The sequence below is a fragment of the Talpa occidentalis genome, unplaced genomic scaffold (genome assembly GCF_014898055.3).
Source record: "Talpa occidentalis isolate TD23 unplaced genomic scaffold, MPIMG_talOcc4v2.1 talOcc4.7, whole genome shotgun sequence".
Classification (NCBI taxonomy): Eukaryota; Metazoa; Chordata; class Mammalia; order Eulipotyphla; family Talpidae; genus Talpa; species Talpa occidentalis.
In genome coordinates, this window is record NW_023605083.1 from 120,091,449 (window position 1) to 120,106,347 (window position 14,899).

General features: G+C 59.4%; 1 protein-coding gene across 1 annotated transcript; it reads right to left on the reverse strand.

The window, feature by feature from the left end:
* Positions 1–8,301: 8,301 nt before the first annotated feature.
* P3H4 (prolyl 3-hydroxylase family member 4 (inactive)) lies at positions 8,302–14,081 on the reverse strand. Its single transcript, XM_037493928.2, has 8 exons — positions 13,557–14,081; positions 13,284–13,436; positions 13,006–13,177; positions 12,176–12,304; positions 11,167–11,312; positions 10,740–10,823; positions 9,154–9,298; positions 8,302–8,881 (listed from the first exon to the last, which is right to left on the reverse strand). The coding sequence occupies exons 1-8, from the start codon at positions 14,040–14,042 to the stop codon at positions 8,859–8,861; spliced, it is 1,338 nt and encodes a 445-aa protein (XP_037349825.1). The 5' UTR covers positions 14,043–14,081; the 3' UTR covers positions 8,302–8,858.
* Between the last annotated feature and the right edge of the window lie 818 nt (positions 14,082–14,899).

The window sequence follows — 14,899 nt, forward strand, 5'->3', positions numbered from 1 at the left end:
CCCCCCAAAGATGCTCTTGGGATTTAGAATTGGGAGTCTTCGTTTTGGTTTCTGCCACTTAGTAGCTACATGGTCTTCAACTTTCACCCTGTTGCTCCTCATCTGTGAAATGGGTTCATTAGCTGTAGCTCTCACACAGATGGGTGGAGATTAAATGAAGTCTGTGAATCACTTGGACAACTGCTAAGTGTTGGAACTTAAATCAACGGCATGCGCTTTTTTAAAAAAATTCTTCTGACAATTTTGAAAGAATGTGAGGACAACACATGATCCTCATTTTAAAGATGGGGAAACTGAGGTTCCATGAGCCCACAGAACTAGAAAGGGGCACATCCTAAACTAGATCTCCTTTTGTCTCATTTCAAGAGCCACCAAAGCACACATCTCCTGGTGGAAAAGCAGCATAGACATAAAATGCTAAAGCAGTGGGGAAGGTTTGGGGTAGGGGAAAGTGAAAACAGACACCTGGGGAGACAGAAGAGCAATGATTTGGCACAAAGATGGAGAAAGGATTGGCGTAAGGTGGCTTTGGCGGGTTTGGAAAAAAATCAGGCAGCAGATCTAAAGGAAATCAGCACTGGCATAAAATAAATGGGACAGCCAGCTTCTTAGTGCAAGAGTCTATTAGTTATCAGAGAGAACTTCCTGATAAGCCAGTGAAGAAGACAAGGGCACTTCTTTTCTGTGGTTGATGAAATGGAGGCCCACTGGGGGCAGCTCAGCGTGCGGACCCATGGATATTCATTCATCAGCGTTTGGGCACGGCTGCATATACACCATGCATTGGGTTAGCCCCTGATGACATGGGGAGTCAAAACCACCCCAACCCTCAAACGGTGAAAAGAGGGCTAGGTGTAAACAGGTCTCCTAACCCCTCTGTATGTGGGTAACTCTGTGTTGGGGGAGTGACTGTTGAAGAAAGGGCTCCCTTCAAAAAAGTTGTATAGCCCCAAAACTAGCACACAGGACAGGGTGGACGAAGCTACCCCAGCAGGATCCCTAGCCCCTTTCTACATCAGAGAAAGGAATAATGGCTGAGCACTCTCACTTCTGAAGTTTGTGCCACCCAAGGAGTCTTCCAGAAGGGCCAGGGAGAATCTATATCCCTCATCAGTTATTATCATCCCCCATGCCAGGCTCCTACCCCTGCCCTTGGCTTCCCTTCCCTCCCTCCTCCTCCTTCTGCTTATCCCAATGTCTTTCTCCTACCTCACCCCTACCCAGCCACCTGCCTGCCACCCTGCCATGCCATGCAGTGGCCATCTGCAGCTTGACAGGACTCACAATTCTGGCTGCCCTGTTGCCAGCACCAGGATTTCCCTTCCTCCCTCTCTCACCTCCCAATGTCCCCTGCCCATCTCCCCCTCCCCTACCACCTGCCACTGCCCCGCCCCACCACACACACACACTTCCCAGACCCAAGCCTGCTTAACTCATTCTTTTCTCCTGACTTCAGCACACAGCAGGGTAGGGCTGGTTGACAGCAGAGGGGTGGAGGAGTCTGGGTGGAGTAGAGGGGCAGAAATAAAACTTCAGAATGAAGCATGCGTGTGCGTATATGTGTGCGTGTGCACTGCAGCGCCCAGAATGCTCTCCGAGTGTCTCAGCCTGGAACCTGCCACGACACGCCAGCCCCAAAGCCAAGTGCTCAGGCTGGGCTGGGTGAGGCACCGCCAAAGCAGGAAATTCTGGCATAAGCGCTCCCAGATGGCTCCTCCCAGATCAAAGGATTTTCTGCGCCTTTATTATATGCCTGCCTACTATGTGCCAAGCACCAGGGGTCCATCTGCAGGATACAGAAAAGAATCAGAAAGTAGTGTTTACTTGAATCAGCTGTCTAGGCAGGCGGTCCGGCCTCAAGGCAGGCGGTCCGGCCTCACGGGATGAGGTGGTGCCGAGGGGTCAGAATGAGGGCTGCTGTGGCCACAGTCTCCTCTGTAGCTTGAACCTGAAGGAAAGGCCCTAAGACCACCTCACACAGCCCCCTGCCTCCGAGCCTATAAAGGCAGGGATTTCTCCACTTGACAATTCCCAGGAAAGGCGATGTGCCAACCTCCATCAGGATACCCCCTTTTCTTTCTTCTAACGCTGCTGTCTAGCCTGAGTCCTGCTGTCCACACTCCGCTCTCTTGCCCGGAGCCCCATGGAAGCAGCTTCCACAGGAACCTAGCAGCTTCCTAGGGGCCTGGAGTAAAGGATTCACCCCTCTGCCTGCTGCCAGGAGTAACTGACAAAGAGGGGTCCAATGAGGACCTGTTGGGAGGGGGGGTGCTGAGGGGAGTGCATCCCCAGGGGAAGGGAACATGAGCCAGGCGTCCCCCTCAGCTCATCTGACTTCCCATCATGCTCCACGAGGTCTCTGGGCCATATAAGGAAGTGGAAGAGTTCTTGTTCTTGTGCAAACTTGGTCTTTTCTCTCCAGGAGCCCTTTCCCCAGACAGAGGCAGGGGGAGGCTTAGATGGGAGCGCGCGCACACACACACACCACACACACACACCCTTCTGTGCTCACACCTCAGGAATATGCAGTCATGGGCCCAGATTCAGGTGCACTAATGCCAGCCTTATCAGCACTCTCCCCAACACACACACACACACACACCATTCTTCTTTCCCCTTGGGGTTAAACTGGGGGGGGGACAGCACCTCTATAAAGGAGGACAGGATGGGGCCTCCCCTGGTGGCACAGCGGTTGAGCGCTGGGTTGCTAGGCTGCCCGTAGCCTCTGCAGCGCCAGTTCCATCCCCGGCCACCGGTGAGGGTCCCACATAAAAAAAAAAAAAAAAAGAGGACAGGATGAAGAGATGGGCTGCTATACTTCAGGCAGGTGATGTCCTTTTCACCACCAGCCCCTGGCCTTACAGCAGGGGAAGGGGGGCAGAACTTCCCAGGCAGCAGGCTGGATCAAAGGCAATGCAAATAGCAAGAGGCCCCTGGAGCCTGGGCCATCTCTCAGTGTCCCAGACTGGGCCACTTCTCAGCATCCAGGCAGAGCAGTGGCTCCTGCCCTTGGAAGAGCCCTGCTCTGGTCTCTGCTCCTCCCAGGGTCGTGCACTGCCCCCACCCCAGCGCACTCCCTCCCACCCCAGGGCTCATACCTCTCCCCCTTGAGATCACACTCAGGTACTGGAAATGCCTAGCCCAGGGCCGGCTTCTAGGGCCTGCAGGGCTCGCACACTGACCTTCCACCCCAGAACAGACAGCAGCACATGGCGGCAAATGGGTGACAAGGGACAGGGCTGGAGAGGGATGAACACAGCTGGACTTGCAGATTGGGGTGTCCAGTGCTGTGCTGGAGGCCCTTTGTGCTGTGGATGTCATCAAGACGGCCCAGGGGCTGGGGGACAGGGAGCTGTTATCCCCCTGCCATGTTCCGAGCAGGGGCTGGGTATTCTCAGCTCCACCACAGCCTTTCAGACCACCGTGGAGACGTACATGTCAAGGATATCTTAGCAGAGTGTTCTCTTGGTCTGGAACCTACTTAGATCTAGATCTATGGTATGTGGGCTCCGTTGGCGCTCCATTGGCCCCCTCCATTGGAGGGGGACTTGCCGGGGTGACCCTTTGAGACTGGGGAGAGGAAACTGACTGCAGTGAATGAGCTCGGCTCCCAAGCTCTTCTGACTGGCATGGACCCAAGTCGTGTGGGAGCCCGATGGGACATTGCAAGGCCCCAGGGTCGGGGTGCTCCTGATTTTTTGCTGCCCTTTATCCAGGGGAGGAGTCTGGAGGCCAGAGGCGGCCCATAGCCTGATCCTGTGGGCGGTGTGCCCTGCTGGTGGGGAGGCTTTAATGACAGAGGTAGCTTCCAGGCTCGTCCCTGGAAGGCATGTGGGCGGGGATGGAATGTCAAAGGGAAAACTGAAAGACGGGAAAATAGAGATAGGAAGGGCTAGAAATAGCACAGGCCAGGGCGAGATAGTCAGGGCTGGGGCCTGGCCGGGGCCAGGGCTGGTGGTGGTGGAGGGAGAAGGCTGAAGAAGGGTCACTGCCACCCCACCCCGGAACCTTTCCCCACAAAGTGCAATTACAGGACTCTGGAAGCCCAACAGGTGGGCTTCAAGCATCAGAAATATATTCTGGAGTTGGGGTCCCTGGCTCTCTGAGCAACCCCCTCACCCCGTCCAGAATGACTGGGGTGAAGAGGGGGGTGAAGTCTGTTCACCCGAGTCACACCCCTTCCAGCTCCCGGCCAGGGCACTCACCTAACAGGCTAACACAACTGGAGCCCCACCCACCCTGCCTGCCCCTCCCTCCCGCAACCAGCCGGGATAGTTGCCTGCCCCAACAGGCGCTCTTCCCACTGGAAGGCCACCCCTCCCTGCAGGGGGGAGGGGAGAAGAGGGACGGGACAAGAGTCATTGGAAAGAGGACCCAGGAACAGTCTAATCAGAGGCTCCTTCCTTGTACATTTGGGGAAGCTGAGGCTGCATCCAGTACTTCCCTAAGGCCCAACAAGTTAATCGGGTCGGGTTGGGAGTGGAACCTTTGCTTGTGCCCACCCGCCTACCTCTTTGGTCAATTTTGGTCTCTTCCCATGCGGACAAAACAGGGGGGAGGGCAACAAAGGAGAGGAGAGGGAGGAGGCAAGGATCAATTTTGTGAGAACTCACCCTGCGGTGTGACTTCAGGAAAACTGAGATTAGAGAACCAGGGCTGGGAGTGGGCTGGGGGTGGGTTTAGACCCCCAGGGATCTGAATCTGTAACCTCCCAGGCCTCCCCTACTCTACTCTACAGCCTCTAAGCTGCCAGAGCACCACTCAAATCAAGACAATCAACTATGCAAAGAGACCTTCCCCCCTCCCCCATGGGGCCCTCCTGCTTTCCAGTCCTGGACTCCACCTTGGTGGGAAGTGGGGCCAGGACTTGGAGACCCCCCCAACCCTGTACATTAATCGCATCTTCTCCAGTCCCATCCCGTGGCCACCAGGGAATTCGAGAGTTGAGATCTTTGAATATTTCATCAGCATTTCAGCCTCCAGTTGAAGAAGCAGCCAACTTACAGCTCATGGGTAATTTATGGTTCCAGAAGAGAACCTGGAAGTTGTGAGGGGGAGGGGCTGGGGAGTGGGGGAGGGGGCGGCCTGGACCAGGCTCCCAGTCCAAAGAGTAGAGGTGAGGATTGAGGGAGGAGCTTCAAGGCCAGGGACATTTCCATTTCTGAGGATGCCAATGTAGTATGGAAAAACAAACAAAAAATCAGAGTTATAAAAATAATAGTGCTGAAGGATAAAGTCATCTGGCAAGCATTTTCTGACTTCACGCCTGTCCTTGTGTCTCCAACTGCACAAACCTCATTTGAAGATAACAAAAAATTTTAATGGGAAGTCCTTCATGACTGTAAGACCAACTGCCAAAAGGCCCCCAGCTTCCCACACCCACCTGGGCCAAGTAGAGAGGCCAGATTCCCCATTTAGATTGACACAAGCTGGCTCCTGCCAAGCTGTGTTGCCTCCTCCAGGAAGGTCACCAGGATTTGACTGGAGGTCCTGGGAAAAGGAAGGAATCTCTTTTGACCACTCCTTACTTTGCTCCAGGAATATAACATCACACTTTGCTTTTAAAAGAAAAGATGGAAAAGGCTGGATCTCTCCCTCTTGACCTCTTCTTGGAGAATGACCTACCTTAGTGAGTTCTTTCAGAGAACTCACTGGATTCAGAGAATCAAGTATATGTGTGTGATGGAGGGGTCAACAAATAGGCATGTCTGCTTACCTCAGTTTCCCCACCTGAGTCATGGACATGAGAGGCATCCCACCCCAAGGGTTGTTTGGGGGATGGAAGAGATGCTATCCAGGTACCCCGGCGCCAGGTGGGACCAGACAGGTGGTGATTATGGGGATTATGGGGTGATGTGTCCACATATCGGGCCTGGGGTTTGGGCTGTGGCTGGCTCCAGCCGGTAGCCCCAGCCCCCAGCACGCCCCCACCTCATCCTTCAGGCATCTTGGAGCTTGATCATGGAAGGGAGCTGGGCAGGGTTGTGCCAGCCTTATTGAAAGTCAACCCCAGCCTTGGGAGCCCCAGTTAGCCTCTCTGGGCCTCAGTTTCCCCATTCACAGAACTGGGGCCATCTGTTAGGGCAGTTACTGGGCAGAAGTTGCCAGAGAAGGCCCAAATGAAAGCTCCAGAGTGGGGAAGCTGTGAGGGGCTGCTGTGGGGCTGCCAGGACTTCCCCCTGTCAGGTTATGCTCATGGCCCCAGTGCCAACTGGCACAGCCTTCTGACCCAGGAAGGGGTCACTCTTTGTCCCCAGGGGAGACCCATTCTCTCAGAGAAGGGAACATAAAGTTCTCAAACCTAAGAGGGAAATTTTTCCATTGGAATTCACTGGAACCTGGGAGTAGTCCATGGGGCTTGCCCCTTCCCTGGCCATCATGTCTTAAGATTCAGCAAGTCTGTCCTCAGGTACCCTAATATCCCATCCAATCCCACAAAGCTGACAATGGGGGTGGGGGCGGGACAGGATGAGCTCTGGGATCAGGTCTGAGAGTGGGCCTGGCAGCCTGCTGTCCTGTCCTTCCCTCCTCCCCACCTGAGACCTGGCAGGAAAAGGTTCAAACCCAGCTGGGCCACCACCCACCTCAGAGAACCCTGGGCAAGCTGCTGTCCATTCCTCAGCCTGCACTTCTGAGAGGGGAACTGATATCTACCTTGCAAGACTGCTCTGAGGGTTATAAAAAGCTGCCATGTGCTGAGCACATAGTAGGTACTCAAATGAACTCACTAGTAATGAAGCACATAGTAGGTACTCAGTGATGCTCTCCATAGGATGGGCTCTTCCCAGGTCCAGGTCCGGCACACCCTGTGGCACCTGAGTCTGGCCCTAGTGTTTCAGAACCCCCAGTGCCCTCTCGGAAACCCGTAAACTAACTATTTTACTACAGATGCGACCACTGATGAGGAGCGGGGTGAGGGTTTGGGGCAGGTAAGAAGGGGGCTGGGTCAGACATGTGGCGGAGGCCAGGGCGTCTGGCCTGGGTGGGGTTGGATGAATGGGCTCAAGGGCCCCAGAGGGCCCACGCCAGGCCAGGACTCGGTCTCACCGGTTTGGGGAGCTGGCTGCGCAGTGGGGAGACGCGGGCATCAGGGAGAGGCGGGAGGGGCTGGCGGCCTCCAGGGAAGGGGAGCTGAGTAAGGCGCCCGGACCAGGACCCCCTGGGCGGCCCCTTGGCCGCGGCCGCAGACACCGGCGGACACGTCCACGCGGACCCGCACATCGGCGCGCGGCGCCCCGACTCCCTCCCGCCCCGGCGCCGTCCCCTCGCCCGGCCGCCCGGATTCCTGCGCGGCTGCTCACGCGGGCGCGCTCCGGCACGTCCCCCGCGCCCCGGGCAGCCCCGCCCAGAAGCGGGAGGCGGGGCTCGGGGGAGCTGACGGCGCAGCGGCTCGGGGAGTCGGGGGCGGCGGGCCGGGCTGGCCACCCTGGACCCAGGGCCCGGGAGACGCCGCCTGGCAGACGCGCCTCTGGGAGGGAGGGAGGGAGGGAGGCGTGAGGTCACCGGCACCCCAGCCTGGACCCCGCCCGCGCTCCCGACTCCGACGACTCAGTCTTTCCGCCCTCCGCCGGACAAAGTCCCAGGGGAGGGGTTTGGGGTGCGGTAGGTGTCCTGCCAGGCACAGACGTGGGCGGGGTCCAGGCTCGGCCGACTGGCACATTCTCGGGGAAGGGCGGGGGTGTGGACGGTGAGAACTGGGCACCCCAACTCTAACTCCACCCTCCAGTGAGAGGCTGCGCCTTCACCCAGCCCCTCTCCCCTCCCCGAGGCTAGAAGCGAGGGGAGGGCGCTGAACGGTCACCTGACCAGGATCCCTCCCCAGAGAGGCCCCTTGTGCACCCACTTCCCTGCAGAGGAGCCTGGGGGGAGAAAGGGGGGCTGATGAGTCAGAGCTGGGTGATAGCCACCTGACATCATCCTCACCCCCACACCTCTGGACTCTCTGCCCGAGGAAGCCGATGAGAGGTTAGAGAAGAGGGTCTGGCCGCCTTTGGCTTCGCCATCCAGCCATGCCCGGAGGGCTGCGGGGCAGGAGCCTTGCGGTGGGATGGGGAGATGGGGCCGAGGATGTTCGCTCTGGCGCTAGGAGCCTGAGTCAGTAAATGCCTGGAAAGTAAAGGCCCGAGGAAAACGTCTAGGCCCCATCCCCACACTCGCTACATTCCCCGAGGGAGGCGGTGCTGAACGAGGGAAAAACAGGCCATCCCAGCCTGGAAACCCGAAACCACCTCCCCAGGCCGCGGTGGGGATGCGTCCTCGCGCCCCCTGGCGGCCATTTGCAATCGCGCACCGCCCCGGACTCCCCAACTCCCCAGCAGTGGTTGGGGGACAAGCCAAGGCCATGCGTGCAGCCTGCATTTACACGGGAGGGAAGAAGGGGTAGAGGGAAGGATCTTCAGCCTCACCCCTCACCACTCAGCTCTGAGGGGACTGGACCCCAGGCACTGTGATTCATTCAGTGAGAAATGTTTATTTAGCACCCACTGCCAGTGTGCCAGGAATGGCGGGTGTCCTGTCTGGAGCGCTTCACAATGCCCCTGCCCCTGTTGTCTCAACAATTCAGGCTGAGGCACCAACTACACGGAGCTAGAGCTTCTCCCCAGGAGACCGTCCAAGTGGGGAGAGCACTAGGAAGAAGGCCGGGCCTGCAGCAGAGGCAGTACTGCCCCCCTGTGCTCCTGGAACCAGCGAGGAGGCAGGAGGGCCTTGAGCAGTGCTTGCAGGTGGGATGGGATGGGGCCTGGTCAGCTATGTCCATTTTACATTTTTTAATAAATAGCTCTTGCCGCTGCCCAGGTGAGGGGGTTGCCACTGGTCCAGGCTTCCCAAGGTCTGGAGGGCATAGGGGTGGCTCTCTGTCATGCTAATTCAGGCTCTGGTTCTGAAAAAGAAAGAAGAGGGCATTAGGGTGCTCCCCAACTCCAAACAGGTGTCTGGATGCTGTCCTAGAAGGAGGTGCAACAGGCAGGCGTGGGGCTCTGAGGAACAGGCCTCAGCTGGTCCCTGCTCCAGGAAGGATGCACCCGCCACCAAGATGGGTTCCAGCCCCCAAGACACACTCCACTGCCTCTGCAGCCCGGTGCATGGATCCTTCTGTCCCAACCTCCACCCCAGGATGCATTCCCCACCATCGCCCAGAACCCAGCCACTGACCGGCCTCAGCCTCATCGCCCTTGGCATCCGGCTCCTGCCACCAGTCAGCATAGATGCCTTCTTCATAGTCACCCTCTCCCTCAAACTCAGCATCGGATGGGGGGTTCTTGGGCTCCACGGGAGATTCTGTTTCCTCCAGCTCCATCTAGAGAGCCCACGGTGGAGGGAAGAAACCAGGTAAGAACAGAGGTAAACCCAGATGGGCCCCCAGCCAGGCCAAGAGGCCCTCCCAGCCCATCTGTCCTGAAGCCCCTTCTGCCCTTTGCCGTAGGCTCAAGGTCTCACCCAGGAACCATATGAAGGTTTCTCCCACAAGGGCCTTTTCCCAAACTGCCCCCTCCCTGAGCTGATGCAAGGGCCCCACCCACAGACTTCAGTGTTAGCATAAACATGGCCCTCTCCACAGCCCACCTTTTAAGCACAAATATGTGGCAAGAAGAGTGCTAGTCCCAATATGGCAGGCCATGCTGTTTTCCAGGCCAGAAATGCCTTTACCTGCTGTGCCCACATGGCTTTTGTCCAGCCTTCCAAAGCCAGGCATCAGCTCCAGGATGTGGCCCTTGAAGGATGACCTCTACTGGGTCAGAAGCCCTCCAGCGGGGCCCCACGCTGGCCCTCCCCGGCACTGTTGGTGCCTCCTCTGCTAGGCTGTGCCATTCGTCAACTCAGCCCAGCCCAGCCCAAGCACGGTGTCTGCAGAGAGCAGGCTACAAGTAACACTAATAAGCTAGCTTCTACTCACAGAGCACCAACTATGTGCTAGCTACGTGCTACGTGCTTTACCTACTTGATCTCACTTAATTCTAACCACAATGGCATGGCATGGGCATTATTCTCCCCACTCAGTGGATGAAGAAGTGAAGTTTGCGGGTTTTCTCAGCATTGCCTGGAGCTGCCCACCTGGTAAGTGGAGAGCCACATCTGGCTTGCACCACAGTCTGGCACCAGCAGTGTCAGTCCTGCCCCGTGGTGATGCGTGGGGTCACGAGTGCATGAAAACGGATGGATGGATAAGCACCGAGCAGCAACACCTCACAGAAACTCAGGCTCTCAAGCCTGCATTCAGTCAGAGTAACAGGCTGTGGTCCTCCCTCCTGTGTCCTGCACGCAGGCATTCATTCACTCATGGCTCATTCAAACTCCATTTCTGAGTTTCTACACCAGGCAGGGGAGAGCTGGGCATAGCTTGGTCCCCTGTACTGGAGTGCAATCCTCTAAAAGCCTGGCTGAAGAAGGGGGCGAAATGGACTAGAAATGCAGTAACTCTAGATCCAGGCCATAGGTGGTCAGGGAGGTGCCAAGGGTCAGAATTGGCACTGAAAGCCTAGAGAAGAGCCAGGATAAGCAGCCAAGGCTTCCTGGAGGAGGTGCCCCTGAGCTGGACCCCAGAGGAGACTCAGACACAAAGAGAAGGAGGCAGGAACACACCAGAGGGCAGAGAAGGATAGATGTGGGTCAGACAGGCCATCTCTCCTGCTTCACAGCAGCTGACCACGAGGAGTTGGTCACAACAGCCCCAGGGAGAGAACCTGGGGCTCTCCCTCCATCAGCAGGCCGTCGCAGTTGGGAATGCACGGGCCGCTCACCTCATCATCTGACTGCAGGTACATGTGTGCGAACTCCAGCAGCTCCCGCAGCTCAGCGGTCTGGTTGTGGTAGAGCCTGGCCTCCTGGAGGGCAGGGAAGAGGGCAAAGGCCATCAGTGAGGGTGATGAGGGTCTGAGGGGCAGGAATGGGCTGGCATTTTTCTTTTCCACTTTCCATCCTGCCTTCTAAGGAAGCCAGGACCTTTTCTCAGACCACAGGTCCCACACTGGAGCTGGGTGCTGGCGAGGCGGGCAGTCCCACTGCCATTTTGCAGGTGAGGCAAGAGATTTCAAAAGGGCTAGTAATGTTCCCAGTACCTCAGAGCTGGTGGGACCCCCCATCACAACACATCCTGTCCGTCCTGTCCTGTCCTGTCCCCTTCTAGCACCCCCAGTGTCCCACGAGCGCCCCAATGGCAGCACCCACCTCCCGGGGCTGGAAGTCTTCCTCTTCCAGGCCCCAGCGGGCCCTGTGGAAGCGGTAATAGACCAGGTTCTGCTGCATGACGCTGTCCCCGGGGTCGAAGAGCATGTAGCTGGCAGCGCTGCGGGCGGCCTGGCGAACGTCGTTCACTGCGAGGGGACAGAGTGCAGAATGGCCCTGCCACCTCTCTAGCTCAGAGACAACCCCCACCTAGCCCACCCCTATTTCCCAATTGAGTCCAGTATCCCCCACTCCCCAGCCACCTCCCAGAACACTTGAACACTTGTTGGGTACCTCACCCCACCCAGTGATAACGCAAGCTAGAATACACAGGGCATGTACTGGGTGCCAGTCCTGTGTAACTCATTTAAGCCTCACTGTTACTGCCATCCCCAGTTTACAGGCAAGGAACACAAGGCACAGAGAGGTTAGGTGAACTGCTCAGCCTCACACAGATGGAGAATGATGGCCTGAGGAATTCCAGGCCAGCAGCCCAGCCCTCAATCACTCGGCCATCTGGACCCATTGAAGGTCCCGGATCTCAGCCCCTCCACTCCAGCTCCGACCTGAACTTGGCATCTCTGCATTGCAGTAACCCTGGGGATGCCTGTCTCAGCCCCTCCTGACACCAGTCATACGCCCTGGAGCTTTTTATTTGCCGTATGATTAAGAATCCCTTGGTCTCTATATGAGCCTCAGTTTCCTCATCTGAAAAAATGGGCCCAGTCATGTCAGCTGCAGGGATAAGTGAAAGGATCAAGTGAGAAAAGCAGCTGCGGCAGGGCTATGCAAACTGTGAAGTGCCGTGCAGCTGGTCATCTATCATGTGCTCTGGAGGCCCGCTCTTGCTCTGTGCCCTCCCTAGCAGCCCCAGGCATCCTCGCCCATCTCCCCATCACCCCCAGCCTTCCTCCATCACCCAGGGTCCTCCCTTCTGAGGCACACACCCCATGTCCGTGACACTCCCAGTGCAGTGCCTCCCTCCCCTGCCCCACCCCACCGGGAGGCTCACACTTGTAGTAGGCGAACTGCAGGTAGTGATACATGGTGGCCACGAACTTCTCCACAAAGTAGCCACCCACATTGGGGATCAAGTTGGTCTCACATTCCACTTTGCACTGCAGGGATTCTGCAAAGAGATCTGGGGGTGTGGAGGCAGTGGTGAGGGGCTGGTGTGGTACTCAACTGCTCCCTCCTGCTGCTGCGACGGGGTGGACAGGGTGATGGACTTCAGGTCACGGCTCAGCTGGCTCAGCCTGCTGGGCCCCACTCCCGTGAGATGAGGTGTCCATACTCTCTGATTACGACAGGTGCTGAGGGGGACTATGAGCTGGGCTGACTGACCACCCCCATAGCCATCCCAGGCAGAGGGAGCCAGGGCATTCTGTGAGATTGCTGTGAGGTTGCAGGGGGGATGAAGCCCAGCTAGGGAAGCTAAGGTTGGCTTTTCTGCCCCCCACTGAGGGACACCTGAGGTCAGGAATCCCCATCACCAGGTGATTTCTGGCCACAAACTTCGTTCTGCACACATGGGCTGGCTGTGTGCCATCTTGGCGCCTTGATACCCACATTGTCCTCTGCCTGGAAAGCCTGCGGCCCCAACTCCCTCATCTTATGGGCCGTCACGCCTCTGCACACATGTCTAGCACCTTGGACACTGGCGACTGGAGGCTTCTGCACCCAGCAGCAGGAGGACCGGTCAGGACAACACCTGACTCCAGCCACCTCCCAGGCAATCAGCAGATGTTCCGTAAATTGTACGGAATGAAAATCTGTATTAGGGGCCCTCGGAGAAGCAGTCCTGTGATGAGTGGGGTGCCCGCGAAGCCTGGCTGGGGGTACCTGCTATGGCTGGGTAGAAGTCCTTGAAGTCCACCTGCTCCTGGGCCCCCTCGCAGCCGGCCAGACAGCGAGCAAAGACAGCCAGGTACTCGGCCAGGGCGCGCTCCATGTCCTCGCTGCTGCCGCGGAAGTCCCCGCTGTTGAAGAGCTTCACGGCCCGCAGGAACACAGCCTGGAGGGGGGCGGCAGGGGTCAGTAGGTCCTTCACTCCCCTACAAGCCCTGAGAGGACCACGGAGGCGTGTCAGGGTCAGGGCCAGCCCCGCTCCGCCTCCCCACCTCATAGGGCTGGGCCTCCAAGTCGGTGAGGGGCTCATTCGCGGCGTCCAGCAGCCCCCGGTAGTAGTTGAGATACTTGGTGGTCAGCTCATGCTTGGGGTTCCTCTGGAGGAAGGTGTAGGCCGCGGCCACGGCCTTCTCCAGCCGGTTAGCCTGCGGGGCGGAGACGGGTGGGTCAGTCGGCCGGGGCGGGGCCCACACGCGGGCCCGGGTTTGTGCGGGGCTCCGAGCCCGAGACGGGCCGGGGTGAGGGGGGATCGGGGGTTCGCCCACCTTGAACTGCGCGTAGTGCAGGTACTGGTAGGGCAGGCGGCTCTGGAAGTCGCGCAGCAGCTGCTGCGGCGGGTAGGGCACCTGGAAGGCGGGCAGCGTCCGCTTGCAGCGTCGCAGGCAGGCGGCGCGCTCCAGGACGCGGCCGAAGAGCCACAGCTCGCGGGCCCACTCGTCGGCGCGGCCGCCGTCGGGGCGGGGCGCGGGCCCGGGGGCCGAGGCCGAGGCCGCGGGCGGCGCGGGGCCGCTGCAGTTGGCGTGGCAGAAGGCCTCGCTGTCCCGCAGCAGCCGGTGCAGCCGCAGCGCCGCCTCCAGGTAGCGCGCGCTCTCGCGCCAGCTCTCGCCCTCGTACTGCTCCAGCGCGTGCCCGTAGGCGGCGGCCAGGGGCATCAGGTCCTCGGGCGGGAAGCCGCGGAAGCTGTACTTCTCGTACTGCGCCCCAGTGCTGCCCAGCAGCAGCCAGAGCAGCGCCCACGCCGCCCGCCCCATGCCCGCGCCGCGCCGGCCGGCCGGCTCTCCCCGCGGAGCAGGCGTCGGGCCCGGGGGCGGCGCGGCGGAGGGGCGGGGTGGGCGGGCCGCGCGCCCGCTGGGTCTTAGCGCCGGCGCGGGGGAGGCGCAGGGGGAGCCGGTGGGGGGAGCCGGGGGTGGGGAGCCTGGGTCCGGCCGGCCCAGGGGCGCACGCCTGCGCGCCGTCTCTTCACGGGACCCGACGGCCGACTGACCACCCCCCTCCCCGGCCCGCGGGGCTCTTCCCCAGCGACAGAGGGTGACTGCTGGGGAGGGGGGTGTTTCCGAAGAGACGCGGGGCTCAGAAAGACCGCCCACACCTAGAGGGGCCCCACCCCCCAACCAACACACACCCAGTTAGAGGCAGAAATTGAGGGCAGTGCCACCTTCCTCTGCTCGGCCCAAGCCGGGGGGCTGGCGTGGCGCCTCCCGCAGCGGCCCTTCCGCACGCGCCCCGCCGCCAGCCCCGACGGGGCCCCCGAGAGTCCCCTCTGCACACCCCGGATCCCCCCCCGCGCCGCCCACTCGCGCTCCAGTCCCCGCTCCGGCCTCCGCGGGGTCCACGCCGCGTCCCAGGAGGGGCTGCGGGCGGTGGGGGAGCAGGACGTGCAGAGAAACCCCGGGGCCGCTGGAGCGTCACCCGCCGCCTGGGGAGGCCTAGGGCTGGGGGTGCCGGCCAAAGCAGCAGGGGATGCCACCGGCTTTAGGACCCGGAGACTCCGCCAAAAAAGACATCGAACTTTTCCTTTTTTTTAGTCCGCTCCGCAGCTCGTCTTCCCCGAACTTCCCTCCCTTCGGGCCCCCGGTCCCGAGCCCCGGGCTGGGGCGCGCAGGGGGAT

Coding starts and splice junctions, on each gene's coding strand:
- P3H4 (XM_037493928.2), bottom strand. CDS start 14,042: ATGGGGCGGGCGGCGTGGGCGCTGCTCTGGCTGCTGCTGGGCAGCACT. Junction 13,437..13,556: donor TGCACTACGCGCAGTTCAAG/GTGGGCGAACCC, acceptor TCCGCCCCGCAG/GCTAACCGGCTGGAGAAGGC. Junction 9,299..10,739: donor ACCTGCAGTCAGATGATGAG/GTGAGCGGCCCG, acceptor TGGGCTCTCTAG/ATGGAGCTGGAGGAAACAGA.